This window comes from Pan paniscus, chromosome 16 (assembly GCF_029289425.2).
Source record: "Pan paniscus chromosome 16, NHGRI_mPanPan1-v2.0_pri, whole genome shotgun sequence".
NCBI lineage: Eukaryota > Metazoa > Chordata > Mammalia > Primates > Hominidae > Pan > Pan paniscus.
The window spans coordinates 27,512,621-27,529,155 of record NC_073265.2 but is presented as its reverse complement, the minus strand read 5'-3'; the positions used below and the strand labels follow the sequence as shown (position 1 = coordinate 27,529,155).

Sequence of the window (16,535 nt, the reverse complement as noted above, 5' to 3'; positions counted from 1 at the left end):
CTTTCTGAATTACTACAATGATTCAGCTGTAAAAAAAATATGAAGAAACCAAGCCCCCAAACTGAAAGTAAGTCATATTCAAACTGTTCATGCATGGAAGAATTATTTGGAGCTCAAAACATAAGAAATAACAAAGATGCTAAATAAACAGATCCACAAATATATATTTAAAGGGAATTCTCGTTATTTTCAAGGCTCTATTTTGGGACTTTATTTTTATTTTGCGTCTAAGTGTATGCTCTTCTTTTTCTTGATACAGAAATGACACTAACATTACTCAGCTTTTCGGATGTAATCAGTTGTTTTTGGCCCACAAATGAAACAAAGAAAGTGAAGGAGCTTTCCATACTAATTAAAAAAGAGCAAATAACATTATCAAAGGTTAAACTGAAATTTTAAAATGTATACAGGTAAGAAACCACACATCTGCATGGAAGACAATAGTGTTAAAAATTAGGCTGGCCACCAGATAGTCTTATGAGACTAGAAAATAAGGGAATTAATAAGGGAATCACCTTGGCTATGTTCGAATAAAACTTAATTTGTGGATACTGAAATGGGAAATTCATATAATTCTTATGTTACACAAAATTATTATTTTTAATTTTTTCCAACCATGTAAAACTATAAAAACCATTATTAGCTCACAGACAATATAAAAACAATTGGTGGGCTTGCATTTGGCCTGTGGATTAGTTTGCCAATCTCTGGTCTAGGGAATAGCTGAGAAAAGGGAAGGCAGGAAGTTACCAGTTGAATAACTAGGGGGACTATTTATTAACTCCTGCATTAAGCGTAAATGGAAAAGCAGCAACCCCATCCCCCAACAAATGTGTATCAATGTCAGTCTCAGTTTGAAAAAAAAATGTTGTATTTCACTGCCTTTAACACAGAAACAGCTCCAGAAACATAATTACTGATTCATAGGTGAAAAAAATCTCACAACAGTATACTAATCATAACTTTAAACAGATAATTCATTATCTAAAATTATAGTATTAGATACATTATTCATTACCATTTTGTCCCTGAGTCGCTCTCCACGGATAAAAAAGTCAGCACAGCCATTCTCTTCCTGATGAGGGACTTTGAAGATAGTGACGCTGCTTAGTCCACTCCCTCCAAGTGGTAACCATCCACCACTTGAGTCATCTCGGGTCATCACCACAGCTCGCACTCGTGCATAACTATTACTAAAATAGATGCAAAGATCAGGAATTAGCTTTTCCATAAACAAAAAACAGCCAAGCCATCAGTCTTGTTTGAGAAACCAAAGAACACATTAGTTAACATGTGGTGACTAAGGTGTTTACTACTTCCATGAAAATCTACAGAAAGTAACCTACTTGAAAGAGGTCAAAAACCAAAAACAGACTTTAAGGTTGTCCTTTATTTTAAAGACTACTCTTGTAATAAAAGACTACAAAACTACTACCTCAATTCATCATTTCAGTAGTTCCAGCACATCTGATTGCCACGGAACAAGTTGTGAAGGATCCCAGAGGGAAATACTGTCAAACTACACAGGGTACCATAAAACTTGTCTATATATGTCCATTTGCTACAATATTATAACCAGGACAAACTGCTGTATTTCAGCACATTAAACTGTAGCATCTAGAAGTCCCTAACAGTTCCAGAATATTATAAATCAAATGCTGAAACAAACATGCTTAGTTTAGCTACATTTTTAATTTATTCTACCAACTGGGAATCTCAATCACTTACACAAATCATATAAAGAAAAGTGTTATGCTTAGATTACTTAACAAGCAAATTGGCCTGTAGAAACTGTAAGAAATAAATTTCTGTTATTAGCTAACCAGTTTATATTTTTCTATAGTAGTCCAAAGAGAATAAGACACATGTATAATCAACATGATAATCAAAATACAGGCCATTTTCATCACTTCAAAAATCCTTATGCCGAACACAGAGATTTTGCCTGTTTGGGGCCTTCAAATAAATGGAATCAAACAGAATTACCATTTGTACCCTTTTTGTCTGACTTCTTTCTCTCATGTTGTTTTGTGTATCAGAAGTTCATTTTTTTTAACTAAGTAGTCCTCTAATTGAATAAATCTATCATAATTTATTCTTTCTTACATGGATAGGCATTTGGATTTTTCTAGTTGTTGGCAATTATGAATAAAGCTGTTATAAACATTCTTGTACATGTCTTTTTTGTAGACATTTTTTCATTTCTCAAATAATTACCTAGGAGTGGAATTAACGGGTCACAGGATAGGTACATGTTTAACTATACAAGACATTATCTTCCAAAGTGGTTGTACTGTTACACATTCCCATCAATAATGTATGACAGTTTCAGATGCACCACATCCTTGCCAATACTTGGTGTTTTCAGTCTTAACTTTACTCATTGTATTGAGTATATAGTGGTATCCCACAGCGTTTTAAATTTCTATTTCCATAATGACTCATGATGTTGAGCATCTTTTCATGTGCTTTTTGGCCATTTGTTTATCTTGTTTTTAAGTCTGTGACCATTTTTTATTATATTGTCTTTATTATGATTTTTAGAAGTGTTTTTTAAAATATATTCTGGACATAAGTATTTTTTAGAGAATATACTTTTAAAGTTGCACTGGGTTGTGGTTAAGAGTGAGAATTCTAGAGACAAACTTCCACAAGTTGGATCTTGGCTTAGAAACTTACTATCTGTATGGCTTTGAGAAAGTTACTAAACCTCTGTGCCTCAAACTTACGTGTGAAATAACAGCACTCACTTATAATAAATGTAAACCATGCCTGACACATAACAAGCACTATATGAGTATTACTTTTTATTATCATTATGACAACAAAGCATTGAAAACCGAAGACACTACCATCCTGGTAATTCAAAATCAGATAGGATCTGGGAAATAATTGAATTTTCATGTTCAACCATAATTATCTATTATTGGGGTCAAAATAATTCTTTATATAGAAACTCTGAAAGGGTTTGGCTTCATAATTTACTCTTTTGTGGAAGCTTTTTATTATTTAGTTATTCAGAGGCTCTGATTCTTATCTGGACCCAATTCTTGCCAATCTTCAACTCAGAGAAATGGTCAGAGGAAGTGCGGGTGCATAAAGGTTGGGTTGATGTAGATATTAAATTCTCCTGAGATGGGCTGGAGCAAGCTCCACCACTATAAACACAATATGCATCTTAAGAGGCAGTGGGAGCAGACTACATAATAACCACATTTGTGGGCTAGCTTCTATTCTAAAGCAAATTAAGAGAATCTTGTAAGATGTTCCTTCTTTATTAAAAACCTAAACTATAACTCAATTTCTAATCTCTGATCATATTTGAATAGTAATTTCAAATATATCCTTTCATACACGCAGGAAAACTAAACTACTGTCTCTGTACATTTTGTGCTGCTTTAACAGAATACCAGACTGGGTAAATGACAAAGAGAAATTTATTTCTCACAGTTCTAGAGGCTTGAAAGTCCAGAGGCTGGGAAATCCAAGATCAAGGCACCAGTAGGTTCATTGTCTGGAAAGAGGCCAATCTCCACTTCCAAGGTGGTGCACCTTGAATGCTGTGACCTCTGGAGGGGAGGAATGCTGTGTCCTTACATGGCAGAAGGTGGACAGCCAAAAAGCGATGGGCACCCTCAGTTCTTTTATTAGGATACGAATCCATTCAAGAAGGTAGAACTCTTACTTTCATGATGGTAGGTGCTAAACACCTCCCAAAAGGCCGCACCTCCTAACACTGTTGCACTGGAGTTTAAATTTCAACATAAATTTGTGGGGGCAAAAACATTAAATCCACAGCAACTACTAATGTAGAAATCCAGGTGAGAGGTAATACTGAATTGAACTAGGACGATAACAATGGACACGAAGATGAATAGAGAGATTTGGTTATATTTTGGAGGTAGAGCCAAGAGGAAACTTGCTGATGAGATTATAATTACAAAACAAGTAAAGTGTTCCAAATCATCTAAAATTCTTAGTAGAATCCATGAGCTTCATTTCCTAAAATTTTCAGCTAGTATTTCAATAAAGTCAAAGGCAAAAGAAGATGACCAAACACACGAAGACAAATTTTGTCTCAGTTGTATTGGACCATGTAGTTTTGTTTGAAATGACAGTACTATATTACACATGAACCAGAATAACTCTAAAGCTATACTTTATTGCACTTTGTGGATAAATGTATGGCAGCAATTTCAAATTTACATATTGGCAAAATTTGTAATTTGATTAACAATCAAATTAATAGTTGCAGAAATTTTTACCAGCCCTAGTAGTTTTAACTGTCTGAAACGCAAAGTGTCCTTCACCTAAAGTGACCTGCTTTTTTAGTTTCTTTTCTCCCTTACAGAACTATCTTGCTTTGTGATTACCAAGCCTATTATATACCCCACCCAACTGCTAGACAAGTAGAAGGCTCAAGGAAGACATAGTCTGGAGATCTGAGATTTTATGTTTTCTCCTTGTTTTATGTGTCCATTATAAGGAAAAACCAGGCTTAAAACACTTAAAGTGTTTGATAGTCAAACTCCTTAGAGAACATAAAGACTCTAACCATACACTGCACAGTTTTAATACTGATTCCCATTCTTCCCATTTCCTGGTCACAACCAAAAGTTCCCGACTCTTCCTTTTCTCTCCACCAAGAAGGCAGATAGTGACCATAATATTGTACTATAGATGCATACATGCTAATGCATGTATGAAACTTGTGATTTTTTTAGCTCATTGGCTGACACATGTATGAGTCTAGAGTACAGTATTATGCAAGTTTTTGTAATATTTATAAGCTTATAATACTTACATTAACCAGATGTTCAATTATGAGGTAAAATAATTGTGCATGATGTTCATAAATTAAAATTCTATCTATCCCCTATCCCTCTTACTGTTATTAGTTAATATGTTAAACATAATATGTATTCAACTTAATAACAGGAAAACAAAATTAACAAGCATTGTAGCACAATATTGACTCCTATGGAATTCTCATTAATTTTACATCGGTTTCATTTTCTAAATACAATCCTGTGTTGCATAATAATGTTTCCGTCAACAACAGACTCCACGTACAACAGTCCCATAAGATTACAATACCGTATCTTTATTGTACCTTTCTGACGTTTAGATACACAAATACTTACCATTGTGCTAAAACTGGCTACACTTTTCAGTACAACCACATGCTGTACAGCAAGCCTGTCCAACCTGTGGCCCAGGATGGCTTTGAATGCGGCCCAACACAAATTCATAAATTTCTTAAAACATTATGAAATTTTTGTGTGATTTTTTTTAAAGTTTATCAGCTATCATGTTAGTGTATTTTCCCATCTAGGTTTGTGTAGGTACACTCTATGATGTTTGTGTGCACAATGATGAAATAACCCAACAATGTATTTCTCAGAGCAAATACGTATTGCAAAACACGTGACTGCTTTACTTAGCATACTTTTATTCTCTTGAAAGTAAAATAATTTCATGATTTACTTGACAGAAGATGCTGTAACTCCACTCAACTGGCACTCAAATATCTAATGTGCAAGGAAATGTTATCTCGATGAATCCAAAATTCATAGAGCCAATAAATCTGTAGCAAAGCAACTTTACCCTTTACACCAAAGATTAATTTTGTGAACCTCCTGGAAAGGATTATGAATCCCCAAAATTGTAATCAAATGTGAGTTTTTTTGCCACATATATATTTTCTTCAGGGGAGATAGTACATAGCTTTAATCACAATAGCATCTATGATTACCCTGGCCCACCAATTTAGGAACCACTGCTATACAAACAAAATGACTAGCAGTACAGCTCTGGCTCTTGCTCAGATCAGTTTCCTAAATTTGGATACATTTCTAACAGCCTGCTGGCCATTTATATTGTTTTGGTCGACTGTTCTTAAGCTTAACTTTTCTAAAATAAATTATCTGTCTCTCTCTTCTCTCTATACCTTTCTTTTCTATTATAATACATACCCAAGAAATACCTTGATATTAGCCCAGTGAGACCTATTTGTATTTCTGACCTCCAGGCTAAAATATAATAAATTTCTGTTGTTTTAAGTCACTAAGTTTATGGTAATTTGCCTACATCAGCAACAGGAAACTAATACAAAGGAGGAAACACGTTCTCGAAGATATAGTAATATATATACAGGAGAAAAAGATAACTTTTTCCATTTTTAATTACAATAGTATTAAAACAAAATCCTGACCTCCGCCCCACCAACCACCAAATTGAGGAAGTTCTTACAATGCCTTAAGATTTGTACAGTATAACAGGAACTTATTTATCCATTGAGGCATATTTATAGTGACAGAACACCCTTTGCTCTCTATATATTTTAAGTAAATATTAACCATCCAAATATTAAACATTATTACAGAGACTAGGTAGAAGAGAAAAGGGAAGCATTTAATAGAAGTAGGTTGGGATGATGTAGTACTTCACAGTGTAAGTACGTGCTTTCTAAACTATATAGAACGCAGACATTCAGAAGATAACCACATTACTACTCAATAATCTATTCACTTAACCCATGAGATTCATATACTACATAAACAAAATTGAAAAGTTATGATCCTCTCCCTGTAGAAGCTCATAATCTAGTGGGCAAAGATACATTACCACAAAATGGGAATATAGGAGATTACTAGTATTCATATTTGATGTAGGTTTTTAATAGCAGTATATCAGGTAGATAAAAGGCTAAGGACACTCAATAGAGAGAGCATGACACAAGTATATCATATTTAAGAACCAATACGAAGTTCAAAAGATGACAGTAGACATAAGCGATAGAGAGAAAGAAAGAAAATAGTAGTTGACTTACTGTATTAAGCCATGCATACTATGCTCAAGGTTAGTACTCTATTTTATCATGATAAAGAGACCACAGGATGACAATAAGCAAGAAAGCAGAATGTTCTGATTTGTATTTTAAAAGCTCTAAGAGCAGTAGGAGACCACTACTGCATTAACCCTAATGAAGGAGATATTTCTTCATCTTACAGAGAAGAGCTAAGTTTGATTAGAAAGACGAAGATCTGTATTACTCCTTTAGCACTGGCAACTCTAAAAACTGGAGCAAATATTAAACATGGCACTGTTTAATAACAAGTCAGATCTAGGTTCCAAAGGCAGTGTCACCTCTTAAAAGTTGTAATCTTGGAGCCGGGTGTGGTGGCTCACTCCTGCAATCCCAGCACTTTGGGAGGCCGAGGCGGGTGGATCACGAGGTCAAGAGATCGAAACCATCCTAGCAAAGATGGTGAAACCTTGTCTCTACTAAAGATACAAAAATTAGATGGGTGTAGTAGCGTGTGCCTGTAGTCCCAACTACTCAGGAGGCTGAGGCAGGAAAATTACTTGAGCCTGGAAGGCAAAGGTTGCAGTGAGACAAGATCACACCACTGCATTCCAGCTTGGTGAGAGAGGGAGACTCCATCTCAAAAAAAAAAAAAAAAAAAAAAGTTGTAATCTTGGGCAAATTACTTAAGCTCTCTATATCCCTATTCCTGGTCTATAAAATGGAGATAATAATATTTATCACAGTGCTATAAGAAATAAATGAGGTTATGCATGTAGATTTCTTAGCATTTTGCCTGGCTCATTGTTATGTGCCCAATAAATGTTATTACAATGACTTAATATATTAAATCAACTTTATGTTACTACAACCGCATTATCAAATTGTCTAAATTTTCTCATTATTTATGATGATCTTGTATAAAAAACCAAGGTGACAGCTCCCTCTCAGAACTTTTAACGTTAAGAATTATTAATCATAGCTAAGTATGTGATATGGTTTGGCTGTGTCCCCATCCAAATCTGAACTTCAATTGTATCTCCCAGAATTCCCATGTGTTGTGGGAGGGACCCAAGGGGTCTTAATTGAATCATGGGGGCCGGTCTTTCCTGTGCTATTCTCATGATAGTGAATAAGTCTCATGAGATCTGATGGGTTTATCAGGGACTTCTGCTTTTGCTTCTTCATTTTTCTCTTGTTGCCATCATATAAATGCCTTTCACCTCCCGCCATGATTCTGAGGCCTCCCCAGCCCTGTGGAATTGTTAAGTCCAATTAAACCTCTTTTTCTTCCCAGTCTCGAGTATGTCTTTATCAGCAGTGTGAAAACGGACCAATACAGTAAATTGGTACCAGTAGAGTGGGGTATTGCTGAAAAGATACCCAAAAATGTGGAAGTGACTTTGGAACTGGGTAACAGGCAGAGTTTGGAACAATTTGGAAGACTCAGAAGACAGGAAAATGTGGGAGAATGGCTTTGACAAAAATGCTGATAGTGAAATGAACAATAAGGTCCAGGCTGAGGTGGTCTCAGATGGAGATGAGGAACTTCTTGGGAACTGGAGCAAAGCTGAATCTTGTTATGTTTTAGCAAAGAAACTGGTGGCATTTTGCCTCTGCCCTAGAGATTTGTGGAACTTTGAGCTTGAAAGAGATGATTTAGGGTATCTGGGGGAAGAAATTTCTAAGCAGCAAAGCATTCAAAAGGTGACTTGGGTGTTGTTTTATGCTGTTTTCAAAGGGAAACAGTATTAAAGTTCAGAAAATTTGCAGCCTGACAATGCAGTGGAAAAGAAAAAACTATTTTGTGAGGAGAAATTCCAGCCAGCTGCAGAAATTTGCTTAAGTAGCAAGGAGCCTACTGTTAATCCCCAAGACCATGGAGAAAACATCTCCAGGCCACGTCAAAGACCTTCAGAGCAGCCCCTCCCATCACAGGCCCAGAGGCCCAGGAGGAAAAACTGGTCTCACAGGATGGACCCACTGTCCCCATGCTGTGTGTAGCCTAGGGACTTCATGTCCTGTGTACCAGCCACTCCAGCCATGGCTGAAAGGGGCCAACATAGAGCTCAAGCTGTTGCTTCAGAGGGTGGAAGTCCCAAGCCTTGGCAGCTTCTACATGGTGTTGAACCTGTGGGTGCACAGAAGTCAAGAACTGAAGTTTGGGAAATTCTGCCTAGATTTCAGAAGATATATGGAAACACCTGGATGCCCAGGCAAAAGTGCTTCAGGGGCAGGGCCCTCATGGAGAACCTCTGCTAGGGCAGTGTGGAAGGGAAATGTGGGGTCAGAGCCCCTACACAGAGTCCCTACTGGGGCACTGCCTAGTGAAGCTTTGAGAAGAGGGCCACCATCTACCAGACCCCAGAATGGTAGATCCACTGACAGCTTCCACCATGTGTCTGGAAAAGCCACAGACACTCAACATCAGCCTGTGAAAGCAGCCAGGAGGAGGCTGTACCCTACAAAACCACATGGGCAGAGATGCCCAAGACCATGGGAACCTACCTCTTGCATCAGCAAGACCTGGATGTGAGACATAGGGTCAAAGGAGATCATTTTGGAGCTTTAAAATTTGACTGCCTCACTGGATTTAAGACTTGCATGGGCCCTGTATCCCCTTTATTTTGGACAATTTATCCCACTTGGAATGGCTGTATTTACCCAATACCTGTATCTCCATTGTATCTAGGAAGTAACTAGCTTGCTTTTGATTTTACAGGCTCACAAGCAGAGGGACTTGCCTTGTCTCGAATGAGACTTTGGACTCTGGACTTTTGGGTTAATGGTAAAACGCGTTAAGACTCTGGGGGACTGTTGGGAAGGCATGATTGGTTTTGAAAAGTGAGGACATGAGAACTGCAGGGGCCAAGGGCAGAATGATATGGGGTAGCTATGTCCCCACCCAAATCTCAACTTAAACTGTATCTCTCAGAATTCCCACATGTTGTGGGAGGGACCCAGGGGGAGGTAATGGAATCATTAGGGCTGGTCTTTCTCATACTATTCTTGTGATAGGGAATAAGTCTCAGGAGATCTGATGGGTTTATGAGGGGTTTCCACTTTTGCTTCTTCCTCATTTTTCTTTTGCTGCCACCATGTAAGAAATGCCTTTCGCCTCCCGCCATGACTCTGAGGCCTCTCCAGCCATGCGGAACTATAAGTCCAATTAAACCTCTTTTTGTTCCCAGTCTTGGGTATGTCTTTATCAGCAGCATGAAAACAAACTAACACAGTATCAAATATCAGTCATCTAAGTCTTCCACAAACTGTTTATATAATGCAGACATCTGGGAATTCTTCCAGAAGAAGAAATAAAATTAAAATATGAGAGATGAATAGAGGTTTTCACAAACTACACCTTTAGAATCAATCATTTTAGGTTCTGCTAGACAGTATCATCAACCTATGAAAACAGTTCAAACTATAACTACTTTGAATGTCCCCTGCCTTCTGGTACTACTAGTGTCCATTCCCCATGACTCCTTAATTACTAGCATTGATACTATGATTTCATTCTGAAATTCTCTTGGTCTACGTCAGAAGAAGAGAACTATAAAAAGTATTCATTCTCAACAAAAGATCACAACATAGAAGACAGGAAGTCAACATTAATATGAGAGTTCATGATGAGATAAAAACATTAGAGTAAAATATGAAAAACTTTAAAATAATCCTATAGTTGGGAAAGCCTAAGATCCAGAGGCCATTAAAATATAAAAGGATAAATTCAACTATATTAAACACATTCCTGCATGGTAAAAACACCATGAACAATAAAGACAAAGATAACAAATTGGGAAAAAAATATGTAACACACATGTATTAGCTTTTTATTGCTGTCCTAACAACTACCACAAACTTAGCGGCTTACAACAACACAAATTTATACATTTCTGTGAGTTGGAAGTCCAAAGAGTTTCACACTGGGCTAAAATCAAGGTACTGGCAGTGCTGCGTTCCTTTCAAGAAGCTCTAAAAGAGAAAACAGTTTTCCCTTGCCTTTTCCAGTTCCTAGAGCCCATCCACATTCCTTGGCTCATGGCTCCCTCCTTCTACCCTCAAAGTCATGAATATTGCTTCTCTCTGAACCTTCTTCTGTAGTTATATCTTTCTCTGACCACAGTCCTATACAGTCAGGAAAGGTTATCCACTGAAGTGCTCATGTGATTAGCCTAGGTTCATCCAGATAATCCAGGATAATCTCCCTATATCAAAGCTCACAAACTTAATCACAGCTGCAAAATCCTAACATACTCACAGGTTCTGGAGATTAGGGCAAGGACATCTTTGAGGAGGGGCAGGACATATTCTGTCTACCACAAATGGCATATAACAGGGAAAAAAAAAAAAGGTACTTCCTTAAAAGTAACTCCAAAAATCAGTAAGAAAAGACAAACACCACAAAGGAAAAACAGGCTAAGTTCATGAATAAAATCCACAGAAGAAAAACATAAATGCCATGAAATACAGAAAAAGTAATTTTATTCAGAATAAGAGGAATGCAAATTAAAGAGATTACCTTTTTTTTTCCATTTCAAAGCACTGATTGCAGTTTTTCTTAAACGTGGAATACAAAACTTGTAAAACCCCAACAAATTCATTTAATAATGACCATACTAATAATCAGGAATCATGGCAAAACTTGTTTTAGCGAAAAATTCCATTGGTTTAGAGGTAACTAAAAACACAGATTCCCAAGTCTACTCCCTGATTCCTAAGGTTTAAGGCACAGGAAACCTGTAGTTTAAATTCCGAAGGAAGTTATGATGTTGTATTTGGAATATTGGTAAACTAGAAAACTAATCTTAATTTTGAATAAACTAACTGAAAATTTGTTGCTGTAAAATTCTATCCAGAATAATTTATCTCATATCACTGCAGGTAATGTAGCCTAACCAAACAGTTACTCTAGTTTAGGGCTTTGAATAATCCTAAATATTGAGTACTAAAGAAAAGCAATAAAAAAAGACACAATATTCAAAGCAAAAAAATACTGAGTTAGCATAGCCTGGCAATATAAAATCTTATAATGGCTATAACTTAGAAGGCTATACCTCTCTGACCACCTCTCTTACTGCTTACTCACTATATTGCAATGATAGTATTTTTGTACTCCTTAAGTATAATAGTTCTCTTCTACCGTGGGGCTCTAGACGCTGTTTCCTTTAGTTGGGTATTCCCCTGAGATATTCTATCGGTTGCTCCTTTCTAAGCTATCAGCTAACAAGAATCCTCCTCGGAGTAGCACCAGCATCCATCCACCTTCTCTCCACTATTTCTTTTTCTGGTTTTATCTTCCTCATAATGCCTATGACTATCTGAAATTATTTATTTATTTATTGTCTGTCCTCTATTAATAGGATTTACGCTCCATGAGTAGGAACCTTGTTTTCCTTGCTCACTACAAACTCCGAACCTTCCTCTCAATTTATTAACATGTCATATTCATGAACCTCTATGAAGACAATAACATATGTTATGAAAGTTTAGTTGTAAACAAGCCTGAAGTAGAAAATTTTCAGTACCTTCCTCTACCTTCCTCTTCTGAGCTCCCGTCTTCCACCAATATTCATTTATCCCTGACCCTTGTGATCAGGTAATTTTGACTGAAGGTAGGTAAACATGACTCCAGAAGCAACTCTTAATGATAGAGAGGTGAAAACAGGTATATTGTTACAATCCAAGCAAAAACTGTAAGATACAGAACTTTTCTCAGTTGTGTATCATTCAGAGAAGACCACCTCATATCTCAGAGTGATTCATGATTCAAGTCTTTCCAGGAACCAGGAGTACTCTGGATCCTAAGAGATCAGAAGGATAAGCAAGGGGAAATCAAAAAACAAGAAAAAATAAAGGAAGGAGAAGAAAGGTTTTCCTGATAGTAGGCTACAGTTGTTCCTCGGTATCTGTGTGAAATTGGTTCCAGGACCTCGCTTGAGTATCAAAATCCTTGACGCTCAAGTCCCTGATATAAAATGGCAAAATACTTGCATACAGCCTATGGACATCCTCCTGTATACTTTAAATCATCTGTAAACAGTGGTATGCTGTATTGTTTAGGGAATAATAAGATTTTGAAGTGTGTACATGTTCAGTAAAGATGCAATTTTTTTCAAATATTTTCAATCTGTAGCTGGCTCAATTCACAGAGGTGAAACACATACATATGAATGCAAAGGCCACAAGACAAGAAAGAGCATTAGAAAAAATGATAGTCTACAAGATTCAGATGGACATTTTTTTAAGTGGGGAGGGAGCAGTAATGGGATATATGGACTAGCTCATACAGGGCCATATTAAGGATTTTGTTCTTTATTTTAAGAAAAAACACATTTTGATCAAAGAAACAATGAAAGAGATGTATGTTTAAAGAAAAATCACAGTTTTGCAGATTGAATGAAAAGATAGTGGGGGAAAGGGAGTCAGCAATAGATGAAGGTGGCATGCTAGAAATCCAGGTGAGAAATACAGACTAGAATAATGAGATAACTAGACAAATAAATGAGAAAACTACATAGACAGAAGATGTCTTCTGGAGGTAAAACTGTGCTAGCCAGTGTGCTTCTAAAACTCTGACCTCTGTTGCATTTTTCTGTTTTTTCAATTGTTTCTAGTCTCTAGAATAAAGGCCTTATTACACATTTTAAATAAAGAATTAAGGAGGTAATGCAATTCAACTTAACATGGTAACAGCTGCATTATTACATAAGACATGTGTGATGGGAAACAAATACAAATAAGATTCTATACCTTCCCTCAAGATGTTCACCATCTAAATAGGATTGTAGATATAATACAAGTAGCAATATAATAATGTGCAGTATGAATAAAAATACATAAAAAGAGAAAAGAGGAGCAAAATCTCAAACATAAATTTGATAAAGTGGGACAACATTATTTTTACAAAGTCTGCACTCCATGATTCAAATACTGGAAAGGGGACTAAACTGGCAATCAAAAGACACTGCTTCAGAAAAACTTCACTTACTTGGATGATGGTTTAAAAGAAATGAAAAAATCAACATTTATTCTTAAAAATATTCATGGTAAAGCAGTATGAGATACTTCATCAATACTGTAAAGGCTCAATTAATAATATGTAATGTACAACAATAAAAATGTATTTCAATAATTGGTACCATGCCTAAAAATGAAATACCTGGGCATTCTATTAAAGTCAGAAATAGGACATTACCACAGACTTAAAAAAAAAAAGGCATAAGTAATGATTAGAGGAGATGGTGAAAAAGATAAATATAAATCTTCATTTAAAAATTATTCTTGTTTGCAGATTATGTGACTGCTTACTTAGAAGATACAAGCAGATTTCCCATTAGAAAAACAAAAGAATGCAATATAGTGGTTAGAGGAAATTTTAAAAACTGTCCTATTTACCAATGATTTAGAAATTGTCACACATACAAAAAGAGCCAATTCACAATAAAAATAATATAAAATTGATAGGATAATGATGTACAGAGCTAATCTGAAGCAATCTGCAAAACTTTTTTTTTTTTTTTTGAGGCTGGAGTGCGGTTGGCATGATCATAGCTCACTACAGCTTCAAACTCCTGAGCTCAAGTGATTCTCCCCATTTCAGCTTTTCAGCTCAGTAGGCGTGACCATAGGCACCTGCCACCATACCTGGCTAAATTTTTTCACTTTCTGTAGAGACAGGGTCTCACTATGTTTCCCAGACTAGCCTTGAACTCCTGGCCTCAAGCAAACCTCCCTCCTTGGCCTCCCAAAGTGCTGGGATTATAGGCATGAGCCTCCACATCTGCCTGATCTGAAAACATTAATAAGGGTATAAAGGGCATGAATGAGTAAGAAGATATTGTATGTTTTCTGGAAGCAAAGCTTAGTATTTCAAGGATGACAATTCTAACGTGTCTGTTCATTTATTGGAAATTGAGTTTAAAATACCGATGGGCTATTCTGGGGAAACGGTAACTTGAAAAACATGAGCTTTAAGTATACATTAAAGCCAAGAACATTTGAGTGATCTTTTAAACATGAATCAGGTCATGTGAGTCTTGCTCAGAAACCTCCAAGAGCCACATATTTCACGCACGGAAAGAGTCCAAACTCTAAAGACCCTACAAAAATTGGCTCTTGTAATCTGTGTGACTTCATCTCCAGCCATTCTCCCTCCCATTCCCTGTTCCAGCCAAACTGTTCTTTCTCCTTCTCAAACATGCCAAGCATACGCCTGCTTCAGGACATTTACTCTTATTGTGCTCACCACCTAAACCCCTTCCCAGATATTCTGTATGCCAGATTCCATCACGAAAGACTCTGCTTTACTGAAATGTCACTTTCTCAATGGGGTGCTCCTACTGCCATCATCTCCACTCTATTTGCCATCCATACCATGTAGTCTGTGCTACCACAGCACTATAATTTAATTACTATAATTTCATTGTTATCTTCTGTGATCTCTCTCACACCTACATAAAAACTCAAAGATCTTTGTTTTGTTCTTGAATACATCCTTAAACTAGAAGAGTGCTTGGCATAAAATACGCACTGAAAATATCTGCTGAATAAATAAACATTTTAATTTGGAGGTGGTGCTTTTCCTGGTAGTTATTCAAGTGTAATGTAAAAATACATTACTTGAATGGAGGGACAGGGAGCAGGAGGGGGCAGTCAGGCAGCAGGAGGAGCTGGGAGCAAAAAAATATATTTAAAAAAAATAGATCTAGTATTTAAAATGGTGTGGTACAGGTGAAACAGAGGAAGGCTTCTCAATGTGTGGCTCATAAAACACATGCATCTTAATAACCAAATGTGTTTATTATAAAACTGATTCCTAGATCCCACCAAAACTTTGAATCAAAATTTCTGGAGGCAAGGCCCACAAATAGGTTTAAAAAAAAAAAAAAAATCCCAGATGAAGTAACCCCTTATGCACAGTTTAAAAACCACAGGAGTGGAGCCCAGAAAGCATCCAAATGCATACAAACATTTAGTAGGTGATAACAACAAGGAACATCAAATCTGTAGAAAACAGAAGGTTTACTCAAGGAATAGTGAAGTAAAAGTCTATCCATCGGAAAAAAAATTAAAACTTGAATCTCTACATTACACTAAAATTAAGACTGTAATTATTAAAAGAAATATGTTTATAGTTGTGTGGTAATACCACTTAAAACTTCCACTAAAGTCAGAAATTATAACAGAAGACTGCTATATTCAACTGCATAAAAATGTAAAATCTCTGTATTGCTAAAAACACCAAGATATTAGAAGACAAATGACAAACTAGGAAAAAACATGTTATCATATATGGCAAAGATTAGTATCATAATATAAAATTACATCTTATACAGCAATCTGGCAAGTTAAAAATATTATACCTTTAGACCCAGAAATGTAACATCTAAATATTTATTCTAAAGAAACTGAGACATGCACTCATGAGCGTATGAACAAAACTGTGTATCAACATTGTTTATTATGGTAAAATAAAAACCTTTGAAACTGCCTAAGGACCCACCACTAAGAAACTGACTAAAAGTAAATTTTCAGCCACTATTATGATGTGTATTTTCACAGGCTGATACAGTAAATAAAAAGACTTCCAAATAGTATAAAATAGTACAACTTCAGTTTTATAGAAATAAAAACATTTTAAAATGTATCAAATATGCCTTAAAAGATAATCTGGAAAAATTTACAACATAATGTCATAATGGCTATCTCTTAGTAGCAGAAGTAG

The 16,535-nt window shown here is 36.1% G+C and overlaps 1 protein-coding gene across 2 annotated transcripts in view; it reads right to left on the bottom strand.

Moving 5' to 3' along the window:
• The window catches only part of SPRED1 (sprouty related EVH1 domain containing 1), a 100,477-nt gene that overhangs the window by 53,766 nt on the left and 30,176 nt on the right, over positions 1 to 16,535 (bottom strand). For both annotated transcript variants that reach the window (XM_008969805.4, XM_003816703.5), the window contains one exon: positions 1,019 to 1,193. In XM_008969805.4, coding sequence (XP_008968053.4) covers positions 1,019 to 1,193 — 175 coding nt within the window. The remainder of the gene's footprint in view (positions 1 to 1,018; positions 1,194 to 16,535) is intronic.